Raw genomic sequence first — 19,149 nt, 5'->3', positions numbered from 1 at the left:
AAATACAGAGGCGAAGAGTACAAAATCACCCTCTGAGGTTAAATAACGGGGGCTTTGGCTATCAGTTGGCAGCTCAGTTGAAAATTCTAGCTGAGGAGAAAGTCCTAGTTGCATTTAGGTAGGCACAGGGGAGATGTGAGCCTAGGATGAGCTGCAGCTGTGTGAGGGGCAGCCCAGGGCTGGGCAGAGCATGCGGGAGGAGAGGGGTCCTGGCACGGTCCCCACTCACCTCGAGGCACACGAAATCCCCTTCCTGGCACACAGGCTTGTATCAATCATTAGCCAGACATCCAGAGCTGGGTAAACACGTTTTTGGCTTTGACTGGTGATGACAGGCTGGGAGCATTACCTAATGAGGTGGGACCACTTGATAGCGTGGTGTGCTATATATTCCTGCTCCTCCCTGCAATCTTCCTCTCCCGCACAGAGAGCAGGCAGGCTGCACTGGAGGGGTGTCCCTGGCTGCCATGAAGGTGACAGGACTTTTGGTGAGGGCAGCTCTCGCCCTTTGCTGCTGCTTGGGTGAGTATTCACTGGGGTACTGCAAAGATCGATCTGGCTGAGTCAGAGTTGAGTTTTCATTTCAGTAAAAGCCTTTGGGTCTTGCAACATGGAGGAGAGCCTTGTTCCATGAAGAAATAGCCTCCCTGAGAGAGCACAGCAAGGAAATTAGGTTTCAAGACTGAGGTTTCAGCAAACATCATACAGTTGTTGTCTTCTTGGTTTGTAGGAGCAGTTCTGGTGCAGGGTAGGGGCTTGCACGTGGCCGTCCTGTGCATAAAGCAAAAATAAAACTGTAAAAATTGCATTATTATCCATGTGAGCAATATAAATGCAAACTTTAACCTCTAGGTTAAAGAGTAAACTCCCATTGCACTGGGAGTTTACTGTGCTACTCCTGGTAACCGAGAATGGTGTATTTGGAGATGGACAGTGCTGGTAGCAATAATTATCTTAAACATGCATGTCCAAACTTTTGAAAGTCAAACATAAAAGTCTCTTAGAAGAGGTTAAAATCCAAGAGTATAGAATTGAAAGTACCTGTATCACTTGCCTGTAATATTTTTGGGGTGGATAAATATGTGTGCTCTCACAAGGTTTATCTCCCCTCAGAAATACAACAAAACTGTATTTAGTAACTTTTAATACATCCTATGGCCATTTACTGGAATAATGTAAAATTCCACATTTTCCTAAACAAAATAAGTGAGTATTGACTAATCACTGAATTAACTTGTTTCATGAAAATATTTACGTATGTGTCTTCTGCATATTAATAATTTGGGGTTTTTTTCTGTTTTCATTTTTTTCTTTCAGGTACTGCCTTTGGAGGTCAGGTGAGCTACAGATCTATTTATTATGTTCTGCTCAGGCTTCTGGTAAAGTAGAAGCAGTATGTAGCTACCCAGTGAGCTCATGGGTTAAATCTAATGAAATCTTTGCTGTTAAAATAATATTTCCCAGTGCATGGTTGAACGACATTTCCAATTTCACGAGAAAGTAAAAGATCCCCATTTTTTGCAGTATTTTCGGTTCATTAAATAAAATGAAAAAACAAGAAGTAATTGTACACTCTTAATATAATAACTCTTAGACATAATTTAGTTATTCCCAGCCAAAGGCAGTAGCTTGCCTCCTTGTGAGGAAAACTGTCTTAGGATGACACGCTCGAAAACATCAAACACTGTGACTCTGATAATTGCTTCCATACAGCAAGGCACAAAGAATTCCTTGCATAAATGTCTATACCTATATCACAGAGAGAAAACCAGCAGGGCCTGAGCTGTGGATTTGTCTGCAGGTTCCTCCCACGCAGCTACAAGCCTCCCAGAACTCTGCGGAGTGCAGCACGATCTGGAAGGATCCGCTGCGGAGCCGAGGGGCTCCCAATTACCACTGCCTTCATTAGGCACTGTCTCACCCACAGCCATCCTCCCTCCCTGGACCCTGGCAGAAGTGCATAATCAGAAATTTCTGTAGGGAAGATTCCCTCCTCCTGATTGCCTGAGCACATTCCCAATAATGCCTCTAATTTGCCTCCCAGCAGCAGCTGCGGGTGTGGTGGTGGTGGGAGGATGCTGGGGGGTTTCAGTCCAACATCAGGGCTGATTCTGGGCTGCTTCCACAGCTTGACTGCAGCCAGTATTCCAGCGGCATTACCAAGGATGGGAGGTCCTGGGTGGCTTGCCCAAGGAACTTGAAACCAGTGTGTGGCACCGATGGCAAGACGTACAGCAACGACTGTGGGATCTGCCTCTACAACGCGTGAGTCTGCCTGGGAACCCCGCAGAGGCCTCGGGGCAGGGGGTCCCAGGCAGGGATGGCAGCTTTGTACCCCAGGGATGAGGAACATGTGCCTTTGCAACTGGTGACAACACCACCAGCCTTGATGTGATGCTGTTCCTTGATCCCTGACACAGGTCTGCTTTCTTCCAGGGAGCACAGCGCCAGCGTGGAGAAGGAACATGATGGAGAATGTGACCCAAAACCTGTCGTGGTAAGATGAAGTCTGTAATGGGGACAACTCAAACACCATGCAGAATTGGGACAGGATATGAACAGCTGGTCTGCACAGCCCAAAATAAAATCTGGTGATAACCAAAGCTGAAAGGGTTTTTATAGGTTATCTGGTACCCTCTCTTTTATTTTCTACTTTATACTTCAAACCTGTCTAATTGGGAATAAAATAAAAAAATACATTTGCTGAAGGTTGGATCTCACCACCTGGATACCTCCAGCAGGATCCTATGAAGGACCTCACAAAACCCAAATCACAGTCCTTCTTAATATCCCATATGTTTTGTTTTTTTTTCATTGGGAGAGAATTCCTGCGGAATTTCTGGTTTCTGCTTTTGATAGTGAAATTGGTTTGATGCTGGATTTGTCCCCAAAGGCTGAGAGTGACAAGACTATGTAAGAGTGTTATATCTTTATATAAAAAAAAGTGTTGTGGGTTTTTTTTCTCTCTCTATTCCTGCTATTTTTACAGGTTGATTGCAGTAATTACCGTAGAGCTGTAGTAGATGATCACGTCGTGGTCGCATGCCCAAGGATAATGAAACCAGTCTGTGGCTCAGATAGCTTCACTTATGACAATGACTGTGGGATCTGTGCCTACAATGCGTAAGTTGTGTGCATGGAATGTCCTCCTGGATAACCAGCAAGCTGAGGCTCTCAGAAGCACCTCTGTAAAATACCAGTTTCAAGGCAGGTGTCTCTGTAGGTCTCCTTGCTTCTGACTTCTCATGATTCTTCAGCCAACTTCAGTTTTCTTCCCCATTTTTTTTATCTATGCTCATGAAGGGAATCACAAAAAGAACCAGAGCAGAGACATGAGCAGATCAAAGTGTTGCTTGTAACGCCTAATTACTCCTAACACTTAATTCCCAGGGGAGATGGGAATATCTGTACTGTTAGCAGCTGCCATCTGCAGGGCACATTCAGAGAATTCAGGCAGTTGTAATGTTCCACAGGGAGAGTGGGGCCCTGCTCTGCTTTCCCAGTGCCTGCAGGGTCATGGGGAAAGTTATTCTCAATGCTCCCTAACCAAAGCTTTTCTTCCTTTCAGAGAACATGACACCAACGTTACCAAAATACATGAAGGGCCCTGCAAGGAATCTGTTGCTGTAAGTGCAATATAAGTCAAAAATCCATCTCTTAGGGCTGCTAATAAAATCCTGAGGACCTCACAGATTCCGCTAGGAAGCTGTAAGAGGTCCATAGGACAAGGTGTACAAGGGTCCCAGACCATTTTTTGCTTTACTGCATGGTGGGGGTGGATTTGGCATCCTCTCTGCTCCAGAGAGGCCACCCCATGCTTGGCACACCAAACTGAGGAAAGAGGAAGGAGATAGATATGAGATGAGGAGCTGACTTGTGTCCCCAGGAGGAGGTGGAGGGACAGAAGATTTCTCTTGCCAACATGCTGTGCAGGTTGGCAGTTTTCTCTCTGGAGACCACAAATATTTCCACCCTCAGCAGCAGGGATTCAGAACTCCCATGCTGGTTATATTCACAGATGTAGTGAGACTCGTAAGAGCCCTAACCATAAATATTTATAGAGCATAGATTATTGTATCTTTGTCTGAGGCCAACAGTCTGATACCGCAGAAGGAGAAGCTTCTGTATTTCAGCACTAAAATTCTGGGATGTAGGAAGTCTATTCTCCAAAAGATAGATAACCATTCTTTCCTATCCTTTCAAATCCTGTACTGTACTACAGGGAATCTGATGTGAGAAGTAATCACAGAGTTGGAAAAGTGTGGAGAAAACCAACACAAACTGAGACCGTTTGAGAAACTGAGACATTATTCAGATATACAGCTGTTGAAAAATGTTTCTTAGTAAATTCAAGATTTTTTTTTTAATGAGACAAAAATTTTGTACATGTTTTTGTGCCTGAAGGATCTCTTCTCCGAGATAGTCCTTTTTCTTGACTCCTGGAGAACTAGGATAATATTCAGAAGTGTAATTTCTGACTGGAAATTTAGCTTCAATGTAGCAGGGCTTTGTCCTCTTACAGAAGCATTTGAGGCTGAGATACAGAACAGAAAGGTTTTGAATCAACTTTCATTGCATAGCAAAGGCTCCTCCAGAGCAATTTGTCCTTGTCTTGCCAGGTTGACTGCACCAGGTACCGAACACAAACCACCAAAGATGGAAAGACGTTGGTATTCTGTCCGAGGGACCTGAACCCCGTTTGTGGCACAGATGGCACCACCTACGACAACGAGTGCGCGATCTGCGCCCTCAACGTGTGAGTGCCGTGCCCTGAGTGCTCCTCCTGGGTGCCCAGCAGTGCTGGGCAGTCTTGAGAACTGTCCTGCTGCATTTCTGCTCCTGCCTATTTCTTCAAGTCTCTTAGAAATGGGATGGTTTGGGATTTGCCTTGAATTGTTCTGGTGCCTTCTGTGCGCTCACAAAGAGTCATAAGGCATCTCCTTGGATGAGTCTGTGGGCTGGGCAGAGGAACGAACAATTCAGAGTATTGCTTTAAGTTGCACATTATGATAAGGTGGGATGGGCTTGGTGATGAGTCAAGTAGCAATTCTGAACACTTTTTAAAGAGTCTGAAGCCACAATTTGCTTCATTTTGCACATGACTTTGACCAAGAGGTTAAGCATTTATTTTGTTTCCCTCTTCCAGGGAGAAAAGGACCCATGTTGGCAAAAGGCACAGTGGACAATGCAGAGAGAAGACTGATGAGGTAGGTGTTCAGTATAAGCTTTACTCCTCTTAGCTGCATCACTGAAGGGTTCCCTGAGGTGACATCTACTCTGAAAGCGAGCTAGCCTGAGGTCTGGCTTTCTCCACCTGTCTATTAAGTCTTGTCAGCTCCTTGTGTTGAGGATGCTGCCAAATCCCACCTGTCCTGAGGCAGGTGTCCTCTGGGCCCTCCTTGCCCAGCAGCTCTGGCAGATGGGCTGGATGAGAGCTATGCACAGAGTCCCCATGATGAATTCACACCTGCAGCAGCCTTTGGGGTGGGGACACGTTCTGAAATGTGGAGCACAGCTGAAGTTTTGATTGGAATGTATCAGCTGCTGTGTAGGACATGCTAACACACAAATGTGGGAGTCATTCAGTTTGGGCTTTGATCTTCCTTTAATGATGCCCTTCAAATGCAAAGTCCAAGTTCTTTCACTGCACAATTAAAAAGGGGCCAGGTTTAAATTTTTTTTGTCTTTTCTGACATATAGTAGTTGGGACTGACCAAAGTGCTTAAGCCAGAGATTTGGCACTTTACACACAGTGCTGTGCAGTTCCCCCTGTGTGAGGGGGGTCAGGCAGAGCTGACTCAGCCTGGTTTAGTAAGAACTGCGTTGTAGCACTGGTGTTGTTGGAGCCACAGCAGGAGATTATGATGGAATTTTTTATTTAATTGGAGAACAAGGTCTTCCTCAGGTTTGATGCTGCTGCTTCTTTGTAGCTTGACTGCAGTAAATTCCCAGCCAGGAAGGTGAAGGGTGGCAAAGACCTGGTGCGGTGCCCCAGGATCCTGCGCCCCGTGTGTGGCACAGACGGGTTCACTTATGACAACGACTGCAGCATCTGTGCCCACAACGTGTAAGTACTGTACACAGGCCTCTCTTCTGGAGTGGCAAGCCAGGGTCAGTGTTCCACATGGCTTTTCTTTTGGGACTAACATGTCTGTGCTCCTCTTTCAACCTCCTGAAGCCCTTGTCACCTGGATTTTGTTCCCTGATGTTCTTTTTGCTCCTTGGGTGGGGTGTGGGAGAGCCAGCTCTCAAACTGAGCACTGTGTGAGGGCTGGGATATTTAGGCAGGAGAAAGAGTGGATGGGACTGTGGTATTTGGGCAGAAGAAAGAGTGAATGGAGCTGTTATATAGCACACAATGAGGAGACCTGACTGGTCTGTTACCACTCAGAATTACGCTTTCTAATGATGGGGAGAAGCTGGTTCATCAGGCAGTCAGGTGCCTCCTTTATCATATATAGTGGTTATGGGTTTGGTTTGCCTTCTGTGTCACCTGGGTGTTCCAGGGCTCAGGTGGTGAGCGTGCTGACCCCAACCTCTCCCTTTCAGACAACACGGGACTGATGTTAAGAAAAGCCACAATGGAAGGTGCAAGGAGGAAAGCACTCCTGTAAGTGTTCTTTTAGCTGTTAAATAAGCACCATCTAGTCTCTCTGCAGTCTACAGGAAGACCCTGGCTGGGCTCAGTGCACCCAGGGATGGTGCACAGGGCTCATGCTGATGCTGTGCTTCTCCTGAGCTGCTCACAGCTGCCAGTGTGCTGTACAGGAGGGAAAGAGAGGATGAGGACAGGCCAGGAATTCAGAAACAAAATGTCCCAGTACTGCCAATCTCTGAACAGAAATCATCAGAGGCAGCCCAAGAACCATGCAGCTCATTTTAGCACAGTAGGAGAAGAGGCAGAAAGCTGTGTTAGATGTCTGTGTATTTATTCAGTGCTAGGATTTCCATTGCACTAGACAGGCAGGTTAAAAAAATCCTTGTACTCTGGTCAGCCAGGACAAATCTGCTCTCAGGTCTGTGTACAGAAATAGCTTTATTATCCTGCACAGTAACAATATGTGCTGATAATATCTCAACACATTTATTCTGCTTATGCAGAGCAGCTCTGAAGCACCAAAAATAATTTCATGCATCCTGAGGGACTGCAATATATTTTCTGTAGAAAAGGCACGTTAAAATGTGGTCTTTGCTTTAATTTGTTCTTGGACCACATGGGAAATATGGATAATAAGAGACAGTGCATTGGGGAGACTGTGCAAAATGACAGTGAAGTGTCAATGATGCTTAGCTAATGTAGAGTGATTTCCAATAGGTTTTTGTCCATTGATCCTCAAATATTTAAACCATCAGATTCTATATATTGTAAATATTTTTGCAGCAGAAGCTTGTGAAACAGTTCTTGCTGCTCTTGGAAATGCTGTAACAAAATCTTGGATATAGTAGACTATGTCAAGCTGCACTCAATGTCAAACACTTCAAATCAGGTTCCTCAGGCTGAGTTAGGAGATGCTTAGTTTAGAAATTAGGAAAAAAAACTTCAGTGAAAGTCTTGTCAGTAATTGGAACAGGCTGACCAGAGAATTGGTGGAATGGCTATTCCTTGGAGCTGATCAAAGGGCATGTGGATGTGGCACTTGAGGATATGGTTTGGTGGTGAACATGGAGGTTCTGGGTTAATGGTTAGGCTTGATGATTTTAGAGGTCTTTTCCAATCTTTATGATTTTATGAATGCTGGATTTAAAACTTGTGTGTGTTCTGCCCTAGCACAATAATCTCTTTTACCAGCTGTTCCCTCTGCTAGCAGAAACCACCAATCTACAATTACATAATTAATTTCTAATGCAAGTCTAAACTTTAAAAACCCTCTGATTTTCCCCTGAGAAAGACCTCTAAAATCAAGAGGATCAGAGTGGGCAGACTGTCGCCCTATTCTTCTAAGTTCTTCTAAGCCTTCTGATGTTTACATTTTTGTAATGGAGTTTCTCACGCACTTTTCTTGTAAATAATGATTGTTTTATGTTCTTTTCTGGAGGAAGAGAGAATTGGTGGACTGTTAGTTTCACCAGTGTGGTTGGAGAGGTGGCAATTTCATCCTCCAATCCATGGTCACTTTCGGAGTTCTATAAATATTGGAGCTCAGAAATAAACTGCCCCTTTTTTACCTTAGACATCTCAGCGTGTGCGCGTCGTTCATTTCGTGTTGTGTTGCAACAGGCAGGCTGCAGAGGGGACACTGACCCAGCGCTGCTGTTTTATCTGCCCAGGTTGACTGCAGCACGTACCTGAGGGGGACCAAATCCGGAGAGGCCATCGGAGCCTGTCCCTTCATCCTGCGCGAGATCTGCGGGACAGACGGCAACACCTACAGCAACGACTGCGCCCTGTGTGCCCACAACATGTGAGCCCTGCAGGCCACCCCCCCGAGAGCCCCACAGAGTTATTTGCTGAGCATTTTTAACTCTGCTTTCTCCTCCAGGGAATATGGAACCCAGGTTGCCAAGAAGCACGATGGAAGGTGCATAGAAGAGCCTCCCCAGGTAAGTGACGCCCGAAGGACGGGAAGAGTTTGAGCAGGTGCCAGCTGCACAACCTGAGCAAATGCTGGGTGGTTTGGGTGGCGTAGCCTCCACGGGGGTCACACTTGTGCTGCCCTTCCTTCTGTGGGTGAATGTCACCCTCCCATCAGCAGGAACACTGTGCACTTCCTGCGCACAATCAGGGAAGGAAGGAGGAGAGGACAGGAGGGGATTGAGTTATGAGACAGGTAGATGATAAATGATTAAAGGCTTTACACAGAGAATCCTTTTCCCACAGCACCCAGTCATAGCTGCTGCAGGATCTTAGCAGAATGTTTTGGCAATATGGGCAGGGGATGCAGAGGGCCCAGGGAACCTGGTGCTCTTTCAATGCTTGTGTTTTAGAAAAGGATGTTTTGCAAAGATTAGAAAATTGCCTGTGTTTTGAATGCTGATACCTAAGGTATCAGGGGACTCAAACCCACCTCTAGTTTTTGGTGTGGGGTAGGTTGTTGGGTTTTTTTTGGTAAATGCAATGTAGTCTAATATATACCAACATGAATAATGTAAAAATATCAGATTAGCTATATTTGGCCAGTTCTAAACCATTTACTCTCACTGGGGAATAGAAGAACAAAGCTACCTCATTAGCATGTGCTTGAAAGAGTCAACATCCCGAGTCAGATATTTCATTTCTATACAAACAAACTATGAAATGTCATTCCTTTGTTTCCCGAGTACGCTCTGTGCTCAGGCCGGTTGAGATACATAAATCAGGAATGAGGAGTTCACACTGGAGAAACTGGGAGTGCTAAAACACAAGGCCAGCTCCTCAGCTGACGTAAATCAGCTTCCACTGCTGTCAGTCCTGCTGGCAGCTCTCAACACTCGGAACCGTCCCATTGCAACAAAAGACCTGTCAGCACATCTCCCCTCCATTCTTGTGGGCCTTGAAAAACACCTTGGTCACAGTCAGCCCCCTTGCAGGAAGTGCATAAATCGTGCCATTTTGATTTACAGATTATTTCTGAGCTGCCTTTTGTAATATCCTGGTGGGTTCAGTAAGGTATAGGGGTGTAGTGATAAATGCAGCGCTCAGTGAGTAATGTCTACCTTCCAGCCTTGATTCAGTCTTCTCCAGGGAAGGCTGTGAAAGGAAATTGCTAGTTTTCCATGAAGAACGAGTTAATATATAACCACAATTTGTCATCTGGCAGATCCTTTTAGGGTCTGGCAGAGGCATGAGCAGGGGGGATGTGTTGGGGCTCCCTTGCCCAGAGCAGAGCCGTGGCAGAGCCTTTGCTGTCCTTGTTTTCCCCAGCTGAACTGCAGCCAGTTCCGCAGGACCACGCTGAAGGATGGCAGGGAGCTGATGGCCTGCACCATGATCTACGACCCCGTGTGCGGCACCGACGGCGTCACCTACGCCAGCGAGTGCACCCTGTGTGCCCACAACATGTGAGTGCTCCTCTTCCTCCCTGGGAGGACTCACAGTTTGGCTCTGTGGGAGCCGGGTAATCTGCAAGGGCTGTCTCTGAAAACTTGTACTGAGGGGATTCTGTCTGTCTGCCCCTGTTTTCCTGCTTGCCTTGCTCAGTGTGTTCAACCCCACAGAGGGGGTGCACCAATGGGGGACAGTGTCGGGTCTGTCAGGGCAGGTTTTTGTTAGTGCTGGGCAGGTGGTGCTGAGCTGGGTGATCTGGAAATCTCTCTGACTCCATGGGAGTGAGATTTGTTCTTGCTCTCTGGCTGTAACAGGGAAGGCTGTGGTTAATAACAATCTCTCCTTCCTCCAGGGAGCATCGGACCAACCTTGGCAAGAGAAAGAACGGACCCTGTGAAGAGGATATTACAAGGGTGAGTGGGAAAGGATGGGAATGAAGAGTGAAATTCAGTGTCTGTTACACTCCTGGGGGACTGTCTTCTGCTCTGGGCTACAAATCAGGAGCTGGTGGTGTGCACACCTGAGGAGATCCCTTGGGAATTTCACACTGCTCATAAAACAGCCACCATCCATCCCGCTGCTCTGCAATAAAGCAGGAAGAGACGTGGCAGTGAGCAGAAACAATACAAGATCACACCTGCTACCAGGAAGACACTTGGAGCTGGTTATGATGATGTTACAGCCAGTTTCATTTCTCAGTGGGGTGTCATTCCTCATGCTGGGGGGGTCACAGTTTGCTCTCAGGCAGAGGGACTCAATACCTACCTTCTGTGTGCAGGCCCTTTGCAAGGACTTCAAAGAAGTCTCTCCTATCTGCACCATGGAATACATGCCCCACTGTGGCTCTGATGGCAAAACCTACAGCAACAGATGTGCTTTCTGCAATGCCTACCTGTACGTATAGGAGGGAAACCTTTCCTTTCATAAGCAATTCCTGCACCTGCTGTGAACGCAGGGCTGTCTCATCATGCCTTTTGTCTAACTGCTTGGGGCATTTACTGGACATTTACAGTTTTTTTTGCATTGTAAGGGAAAATGAGAAGGGCCCATTTCTGTGATCTGTACCTGGCCTCCTGTTTGTTAGCTTTAAGGATATTTTATTGATTTTTCAGCAGCGCTCAATCTGTTCCACAAGCTCACAAGAGTGTGTGGAAATTACTCCACCAAACCAACTGGATTGTACCAAATGAATGGAACCATTCATCTTTCCTTAAATGAGGATAATGAAAGGGGATATTTGGGGTTTTGAGACTGTTCTTTATCTCCAGTCAACCCTAAGCCAATGCTTGGGCCACTGAAATGAGGAAAGGGGCATCAGCCATGTCTAATTCTCCTCTCTCCTTTTCTCACCAGGGAAAGCAGGACAACTCTCAACATCATGAGCTTGGCTGAATGCTAAGTCTGTGCTGGACTTCAGCCCAGGAAGACAAACTCCCTTCCACGTGTCTTCCCATGGGCTGACCTTCCCAAGTAACATCCCCTCAGTCTGCCTTGTTTCCTTAGCTCCTGAAGCACTTGTTCAATAAACTGACTTGGCAACGTTCCTCTGTCTCAATGCCACATCTCTTCCCTTCTGCCTCATCTCTTCCCTGTCACGTACTTCCAGTGGTGGATGTCTATTTTTCTATTGGTGTTCTCCACTACCAACTAATGTGGATAGAATTTTCTGGCCATGTGTCAGTGCCAGCCCTGCTCTGACGAGGACCTGGGCTCCCCTTGGAGGTCTCAGTCCTTTCCTTGCTCCTCACTCTTCTTGTCAGTGTTAATCTTCTCAAACCGTGATATCTCTGTGTGACCTGACCACAGAGTCAGTGCAAGGAGTCCTTTACCTCCAGAGCGTGGTCCACCTCCTCCACAGGGAAATGCCAAGGATGTAGGTGGTGATTAGAGCACTTTTTCTTGGGCTAGAAAGAGAAATTGGCTGCCTGGGAAAGAGGTGCCCTGTCCTTGTTCCCACTGCCTGTGCAGCCTGTCCCATGGCAGAGACAGCAGCTGCTGCCAGGAAAGAGGATCCCAGCCTGCCTCCACTGAATTTGTCCTCAATGTCAAGTGCAGTTTTAGGACGTAATTTACAGGAGGGGAATCTTGAGGTCCATTCAGAGTCACAGCAGAAGTGTCCGCTTATGAAATATTTTAATTTATTGATGCAACAGAATATCTCCAGGACTGGTGGGCTGTGATCACCCCTGAGGTGGGGGACAGCCCTGGTGCATCACTGAGCTGCTTTCTGAAGTCATTTGGGAAGGAAAAAGATGCAGAGGTTCACTTGTGACCAGTTTTAACCAAATATATAACAAAACATAGGAAAAAAAGTCTGCCTGATAGTCATTTTACCTACTTTTTGAGGTTAAGTTGCTCAGGACCTGATGATATAATTATTGTCATTGTGGTGGTCTGTATGGGTGGCAGGGAGGCAGGGGGACCTTGGGGCTGCCCTTCATCTGTTGGCTGTGCCATTGCCTCCACACGAGGTCACCAAAGCTATTGCAAGTCTAATATTTCAGGGATTCTTCTGGACTGCAGTTAGTGCCTCCCTGATTCAATGTCCCATTGTAGCTCACCAGAGAATAACACAATTATTTGGATCAGTTTGGAAAGTCACCCTTTGAATTGTCAGGCTAGAAGAATGGGCTGAAGGCAAATGTTCCTGATTTGGAGGTATTGGGGTATTGTACCAGGGAATGAGGCCACAGTACCTCTGTGCCATTGGTGTCCATTTTCAGGATGATTTGTAACTAACAATGGCCTATTGTACTTTTCTTGGGTCTGTGTCCTAAAGTAAATGTTCTTTTGGTTTATATAACCTTTTTGCCATTTTCTGCTCAGGTGTTTTTGCAGAACATGCTGTTTTACTCTTGTTTAAGTGTTACTTGGTTATCCTCAGGGATAAGACCTGGATAATTTTTTTTTTCCTTGTGGACTTTGGCAGCCTTTCACTTGGACTGTGCTCTGACCGCTGGCTTTTGCAAGCCTTTGCAGTAAAGCTGTCAAGAGCCAACTCAATGGCATTATCTTGGCACAGCCAAAGCCTCCTCTGTGGAGCTCATTGTCTGGTGACACCAAAGGCAAACAAGAATTCAAGGAGGCACGAAGTTGAGATTAAGTCAGAGCCATCCAAGGAAGCAGCCAAAGGGGTTAGAGGACAGAGGTTTCCACACAGGACTCACCAGTAGGTTTCATGTTGAAGTGCATGATGGAATAAATCACTAAAACTGGGCCAGGAAATGGGAAAAGCCTGACATTGGAGTTTAAATATTCCCCAGGCTCAGGGGGTGTTTTATGAAGCAATATAACTATAAAAATAGGGCAGCCTTCTCAGGGACAGTGTGGTTTTCAGTGCCTTGGAGTTGTTTTTCAGCTGTTCCATGGTTACTTACTGACTGTGTGTTACTTAGATGATTTCTTTCTGCTTTGTATTGGAAATGGCCTCAAGTTGCACCAGGGGAGCTTTAGATCAGATGTTAGGAAAAATTTATTCATAGAAAGGGTTGTCAAGCACTGGAAGAGGCTGCTCCGGGAAGTGATTGAGTCACTGACCCTAGAGAGATTTAAAAGATGTATAGCTGTGGTGCTTCAGGACATGGTTTAGTGGTGGCCTTGGCAATGGTAATGGTTGGGCTTGATGATTTTAGAGGTCTTTTCAAACCTAAACAATTCTATGATGAGGCAAAGACAAGCACATTCTAGAGGGAACATTAAATTTTTTTGGCTTAGGAGAGAGGTAGAACAATACCAGGTTTCAAGTGCCACTAAGAGACTTGAGAGGTGGCGTCAAGGCACAGTGGACTGAGCTGGGTGCCTGCTTGGGCACAGAGGCATGGCTGGATGGGTGGATGTTACTGTGGTGGGAAACAGAAAGAGGTGACAGAATAGTTAAAATTGGAAAGGACCCCCTGGAGGGCATCTGGTTCATCCTCCCCAGTCAAGAAGTCTCCAATCACCTTCTGAGCTCAGTGCTTGCCAAGCTTTAGTGCTGCTCAGCCTGCTGCTCCATCCCTGCTCAGGTGCAGGATGCTGCAGAGCACTGGGGCTTTCTTACTCACCTTGAGCTGCCTGAGCAGCTTCAAAATAGTCAGGTTTGTCTCGAAAACCATTCCACAGTCAGGCTGGCAAAGCTTGGTTTTTAACCTGGAAAGAGGCACTGAAAGGATCAGGTGCAAGCACAGATTTAGTCCTCCTTTGGTGGACTCTTATTTTTGCACTCTTGCCATGAACAGAAGCGGCCTTATATCCTGAGTCAAGGATGAAGTGAAGGCAAAAATGACTTTGCAGAGCCTGCTATGGCTGCAGCAGAAGGCATCAGAAATGCAGTGCTGAAATGCAGCTGGTGCCACTCCAGACGCTGCCTGGCAGCCGCAGCCCTCAGCTCTGGGGAGGGGGATGGAGCTGCCAAGGCTGGACCAATTTTGACGTGTTTCACACTGGTGACGATCCAGCCTCAGGATCTGTGACCTGAAAATGTGCCAGAACATATCACAGAGGCCGTGTTTTAAAAATATGAATGTCCTCTCTCTTTCTGTGTTTGTCTGACTTATCTTTATAACGTTATCAATGTTTTCTGAGTCTACAGTCATTTTTCTTGCAACACAAAGAGGGGGAAGAATGAGGCGAATCATTTAAATTTTGATTGATAAGTGGAATGTAGAAAACAATACTTAGTCCTTTCATATTGAGCTGGGAATTTTTTTTCACCTTTTATCAGCACTCACACATCTGCAACTTGAAAAAAAAAAAAAACCCACAACTTTTCCTTGAGTGTGGCTGTACCTAAACTTCCTTCAAACCTGTTATCTAAAAATCTGCGCCTTTCAAAATTATGTCTGCTGATAATTTGCCTTGGTTTATCTATTTTTTCATGTGCTGCATTTGTTAGTGAGGCATGTGGATGGGCTCAGACACTCTGTCACTCTCTTGAGGGATGCTGGAGAGTGACAAGGCTCATCCCACTGATTTTTAAATATTCATTTCAGAAGAATATTTAAATTATTTTTAAAGCATTTTTATAACCATATGTTCCTCAAAAAAAAAAAAAGAAATCCAGAAATAATTATTCAAACTCATTGTATCAATTGCACCATCCTATTTAACTGACATTTGGCAAAGAAAATAGTTTGGGAACTTAAAAAATTTCCTTGGACCTCTGTGTCTAAAGAAATATATAGCCCTGTTATGCACCCATTTCATCCATCAATATGTTCACACTCAGACATGTTCATTCTCTTGCTGTAATTTAATGTTTGATACAGTTTTATTTGATTCCGTGCCTGCCCTGGGCTCTGGTTGCGTGCTCTCCGCGGATCAACGAGTTGGGAGGCAAAAAGCAGAGCGCAGCAGAGGAAGGAGCCTGTCTCCAGCTGGCAGACATCCACACAGCCCAGGAGGGCTTTCCACATTTTCACCAGCTGAGGTGAGACCCCATGATTTTAAACACAACATGAAACTGCAAAGAATGAGTGTTCATACAGTGTGCTGCTTCCTGCCTATTTTTCATGCGTGGAAGTAAAACATTAATTTTGTTCAAGCCCCCTGAAGGACGAGGAATGTTTGGATGAATTGCTTTGAGCTCTTTCTCGCATTCCCCTTAAAGCTGGGCTGCAGCCCATGCCCCAGGGCCATTGCTGAGGATGGCCAGTCAGGGCCCCCTGACCAAGTGCTGGAGCAGATCTGTGGCACAGATGGTTCCACTTACACCAGTGAATGTGGGATCTGTGCCTATAAAGTGTCATTCTGAAGGAAAGAACATGCTTTCTGAGTGACAGTTCCCTAGCCCCTGGCCTCTCCCTCTGCTTTTCCAATTTATCCTCCTTTTCTCCCTCTCCACTTGCTGTTTGTGCTTGGGGGTAAATCACGAAGATTTAGCAGAGGGAAAAAATAGCTGAAGAAAATATCTGGGGTGGAAATTCAAATGATGCAGCACATTCAGATGGCAGAGGTTTGTTGACTGATAGGTTTATAATAGTCAGAGACAGTAAAACCACTTCATTGTTGATGGTTAACTCAGATGAACTCCCCATCACTTGCATCATTTGGGAGTTTTATGGACATTCCCAGCACTCGTGTCCCTTTGGGAAAACGGTCACGCCGAGCCTCTAATGGCAGACTTTCCTTTCCTCAGAGACCGTGGGGCACTCAGGGCCTTGGGAGCAGCATCCTCCCAGTGCCTAAGAAGGAAGGCAAAGGAAGCAGCAGCCTGAACTCCCATTGCTCTCGGTGGCAGCATCCCAAAGGGTGTCAGCCGGGTGCTGAGCAGGCAGCGCAGGATTGGACGTCAGTGATGCAGATACCTTCTGTTGACATTTTATTTGGCAGGGATTTAACACGAGCTTTCTAATATTGCTGTTCTCCACAGGCTGCATTCCAAAGTAGGAAGGGAAGGAGTGCAAAATGATGCAAAATATGAGGCAAGTAGGAGAAATATTTCTTTGCTGTAGAAGCATTCACAAACAACCTCCACTGACAGCAGCAGGAAAGTGCAGAATAACACGTTTCAAAACCAGAAAAGGAGGCACACAAAGCCTTTGCAGAGATCAGTGCATTCAGTTCTCCTGAGATAAGAATGTTTTGTCAGGTTGCAAATGGGGCAGTGCCCAAACCAGGGGATGTAGGGGGCCCTATGATCACATATAATATAGCAGTTGTCAGGTATGTATAACTTACTAAGTAAATACCTGGTTATTTTGGGTTACTTTGCTGCTGCAATAGTTCAGAGAGGGTAGAATTCCTGCTGTCTACCTCAGTTTTACTGTAAAATGGTAAAATCCTGTAATTTGGCATCCTGTGCCTTTCTGTCAGCACCAACTGTGCTTCACCCATGTCCAGATGCAAAGAATCAGCCAGTGGTCTCATTAAAGCACAGCTCTGCAGAATAAATGAAATTGTTGCCATCTCTTTTGATGTTAATAATGAAGATGTGTTCAGTGGTTAAGATGCTAATAGTTCTTCAGCTGTAGAAATTCTTTCCATCCAGTTCAGCCTCTCCCAGCCAAGTGTTGAAGCTATAGCACCATGATATATCCTGCTGCTCACCCTCTCCTCCCTGCTGTTCCCACCAGGAAGAGCAGTGAATTTTCATTCTTAGCCGATTGCACCTCTCTCTTGTTGCTGCTTTATTTACAATATCATTCTTAAAAACCAAACCCTCATTTATCCCATATCCTAGGGGTTCCTGGTTTTATTCCCACGCAGGAAAGCAAGCACTTTCACTTTCACGTCTTTTCCAAACGTTGTTCCTCATATGCATTTTTGCTGGTTTGTTGGCTGATAAGGTGAGACCTGGGGGCATGTTTTTGTTTGGTGCTCTGCTTGCTTCTGTTCTGCATCACCCCATCCTGTGGTTTCACGTGGAAAAAAGGTTTGCATGGGGATGTGATCCCCTGAGTTTTCTTGGGGCAGAGTGATGCCTGCAGGTAACAGTGGCACTCTTGGTTCCTTCCTCCCCCGTGGGATTTGTGCAGGGGGACATACCCTTGAGATGTTTATCTAATTTAACCTCCCCTTCACACAATTCCTCTGCTACATGTCACTGTCTGTGCATAAACTTCTTCCCCCTGGTTCCCCCAAGCTGTTCAGAGCCTCAGCTCACCCTGTTCTGAGCTTGCATGAAGCAAATCCCAGACCTGGACCCAAAGGGCTCAGTTACAGATTTATGGATGATTGCAGACATGGTGCTGGTCCAAAAGCCCTGAGTCCAAGGCTTTGGCCATTTGCCCAGGGGAGTTCTCCCGTGGTTACCTACTGCTCCACGTAGAGCTTAGGAGAGTCACTCCTTTTGGGCTCTGATCAAGAGCATGAAAGGAAACTGTAACTCATTTACAGCCAGACCTGCCCAAATCCCCAAATTGTGTGTTACTTACCAGAAGGAAGGAGATGTAAACATTGAAGGTTAATTACCCTCTTGTCAAGAACACTTTGTGATCTATAGACATATCTGTCAATCTTACAAAACAGAACTGAGGGGAGCGAGCACTGCAGGCATGTCCCCATGATAAATTAATGAGACTTGGCAGCTCACTGTGAAGAGATGATCCCTGTGCTTCGAGTGAGACAATAACCTGGCTCCCCAGGCAGCCTGGCCACGGATTTTGTGCTGCACTCACATCCGGGGTGGTTATCCCTCTGTAAACAACCTCTGCAATGCAGCTGTCCAGGGATCAAACCATCTTCCTTGAGGCCTTCACTTGGCTGCTCAATGTGCAGCAAGTGCTCATCCCAACCACACTAGATCACTTTTCCCAGCCCTGCCTGCCAGTCAGTTAAAATATCTTACTTCTTCTGCCTCTCAGCCTCTCTCAGCAGTGACACTCCTTGGTGGGTCACAGAGCTGCCTGAAATCCGAGGGACACAGCCACAGTCCCCCTGCTGTGTGCTATTCTGGTGATGTGAGTGCTGCTACATGACTGGTAGCTTGAAAATGTGTTCAACTATTCCCCTGGTTTATATAACCTCAAAGCAATTTGCTTTCATAGCCGAACATGCTTATTCATTCTATTTTAACTGTGCGTTGAGCTATAAATAATGTCTCATTGCAGATAAGAATCTATTGAATTTTATTATTTGTTTTTCTACCTTGGGAAGATTTTCTCCTGAAGGAGACTTTCCCAGCCCTAGCAGTGAAGTTGCCTGATTGACTCTGTCCTGCCAGGCAGCCATGAATGGTGTCACTCCCAGGTCAGCTGCCACTTCCCTGCAGCCACCTCCTCATTGTTCCTGCTTGGGCTGTGGCAAAGATGAGACGAGTGCTCAGTGATGCAGAGCTGAGATCACTGAAGTGTTAGGGAAACTGATTAAACCAATGATTTCCTGTTCTTCTGATCAGCTGCAGGTTAATATCTCTGTGTTTCCTCCAGCCCACCTTCCCTGCAGTACATTCACTTCAAAGAGCAATAACCTGGGTCAGTGTCCAGCCAAATTGTGTGGGTTGCTGCCTCCTTTTTCTGGTGTTCACTGTAGCATTATCCTGCTTCCTCATGAGTTACTCCTGCCTTCTGCAATGGAGCCCTGACCTGACATCCTTATCATCCAGAAACTTCTCAGGGCTGGAGCACAGCACGAGCTGGGGAGGTGAGGGATGGAGATGTGTCCTCAGAGCTGCTGCTGAGACCCAGGTCTGGTCCAGGCTGCAGCACAGCAGGGAAGTGGATGACTTTTTGGCACCTGATTTTCTGTGGTGCAGATAACTTTTCTTG

General features: G+C 46.1%; 1 protein-coding gene across 2 annotated transcripts; it reads left to right on the top strand.

The window, feature by feature from the left end:
• The first annotated feature begins 383 nt into the window (after positions 1-383).
• LOC119706632 (ovoinhibitor-like) lies at positions 384-11,507 on the top strand. 2 transcript variants are annotated; one of them, XM_038150537.1, is made up of 16 exons: positions 384-522; positions 1,318-1,337; positions 2,129-2,265; positions 2,437-2,497; positions 2,990-3,123; positions 3,569-3,626; positions 4,620-4,756; positions 5,147-5,207; positions 5,931-6,067; positions 6,550-6,610; positions 8,269-8,402; positions 8,481-8,541; positions 9,842-9,978; positions 10,317-10,377; positions 10,743-10,858; positions 11,318-11,507. In XM_038150537.1, exons 1-16 carry the CDS (start codon positions 468-470, stop codon positions 11,361-11,363), a joined length of 1,416 nt encoding a protein of 471 aa, XP_038006465.1. In that variant the 5' UTR covers positions 384-467; the 3' UTR covers positions 11,364-11,507. The 2 variants fall into 2 exon arrangements, with proteins under 2 accessions (XP_038006465.1, XP_038006466.1); XM_038150538.1 differs by lacking the exons at positions 8,481-8,541; positions 9,842-9,978.
• The last annotated feature ends 7,642 nt before the right edge of the window (positions 11,508-19,149 follow it).

This window comes from Motacilla alba, chromosome 13 (assembly GCF_015832195.1).
Source record: "Motacilla alba alba isolate MOTALB_02 chromosome 13, Motacilla_alba_V1.0_pri, whole genome shotgun sequence".
NCBI lineage: Eukaryota > Metazoa > Chordata > Aves > Passeriformes > Motacillidae > Motacilla > Motacilla alba.
The sequence above is the reverse complement of the archived record's forward strand: the minus strand, read 5'-3'. Positions and strand labels throughout refer to the sequence as shown.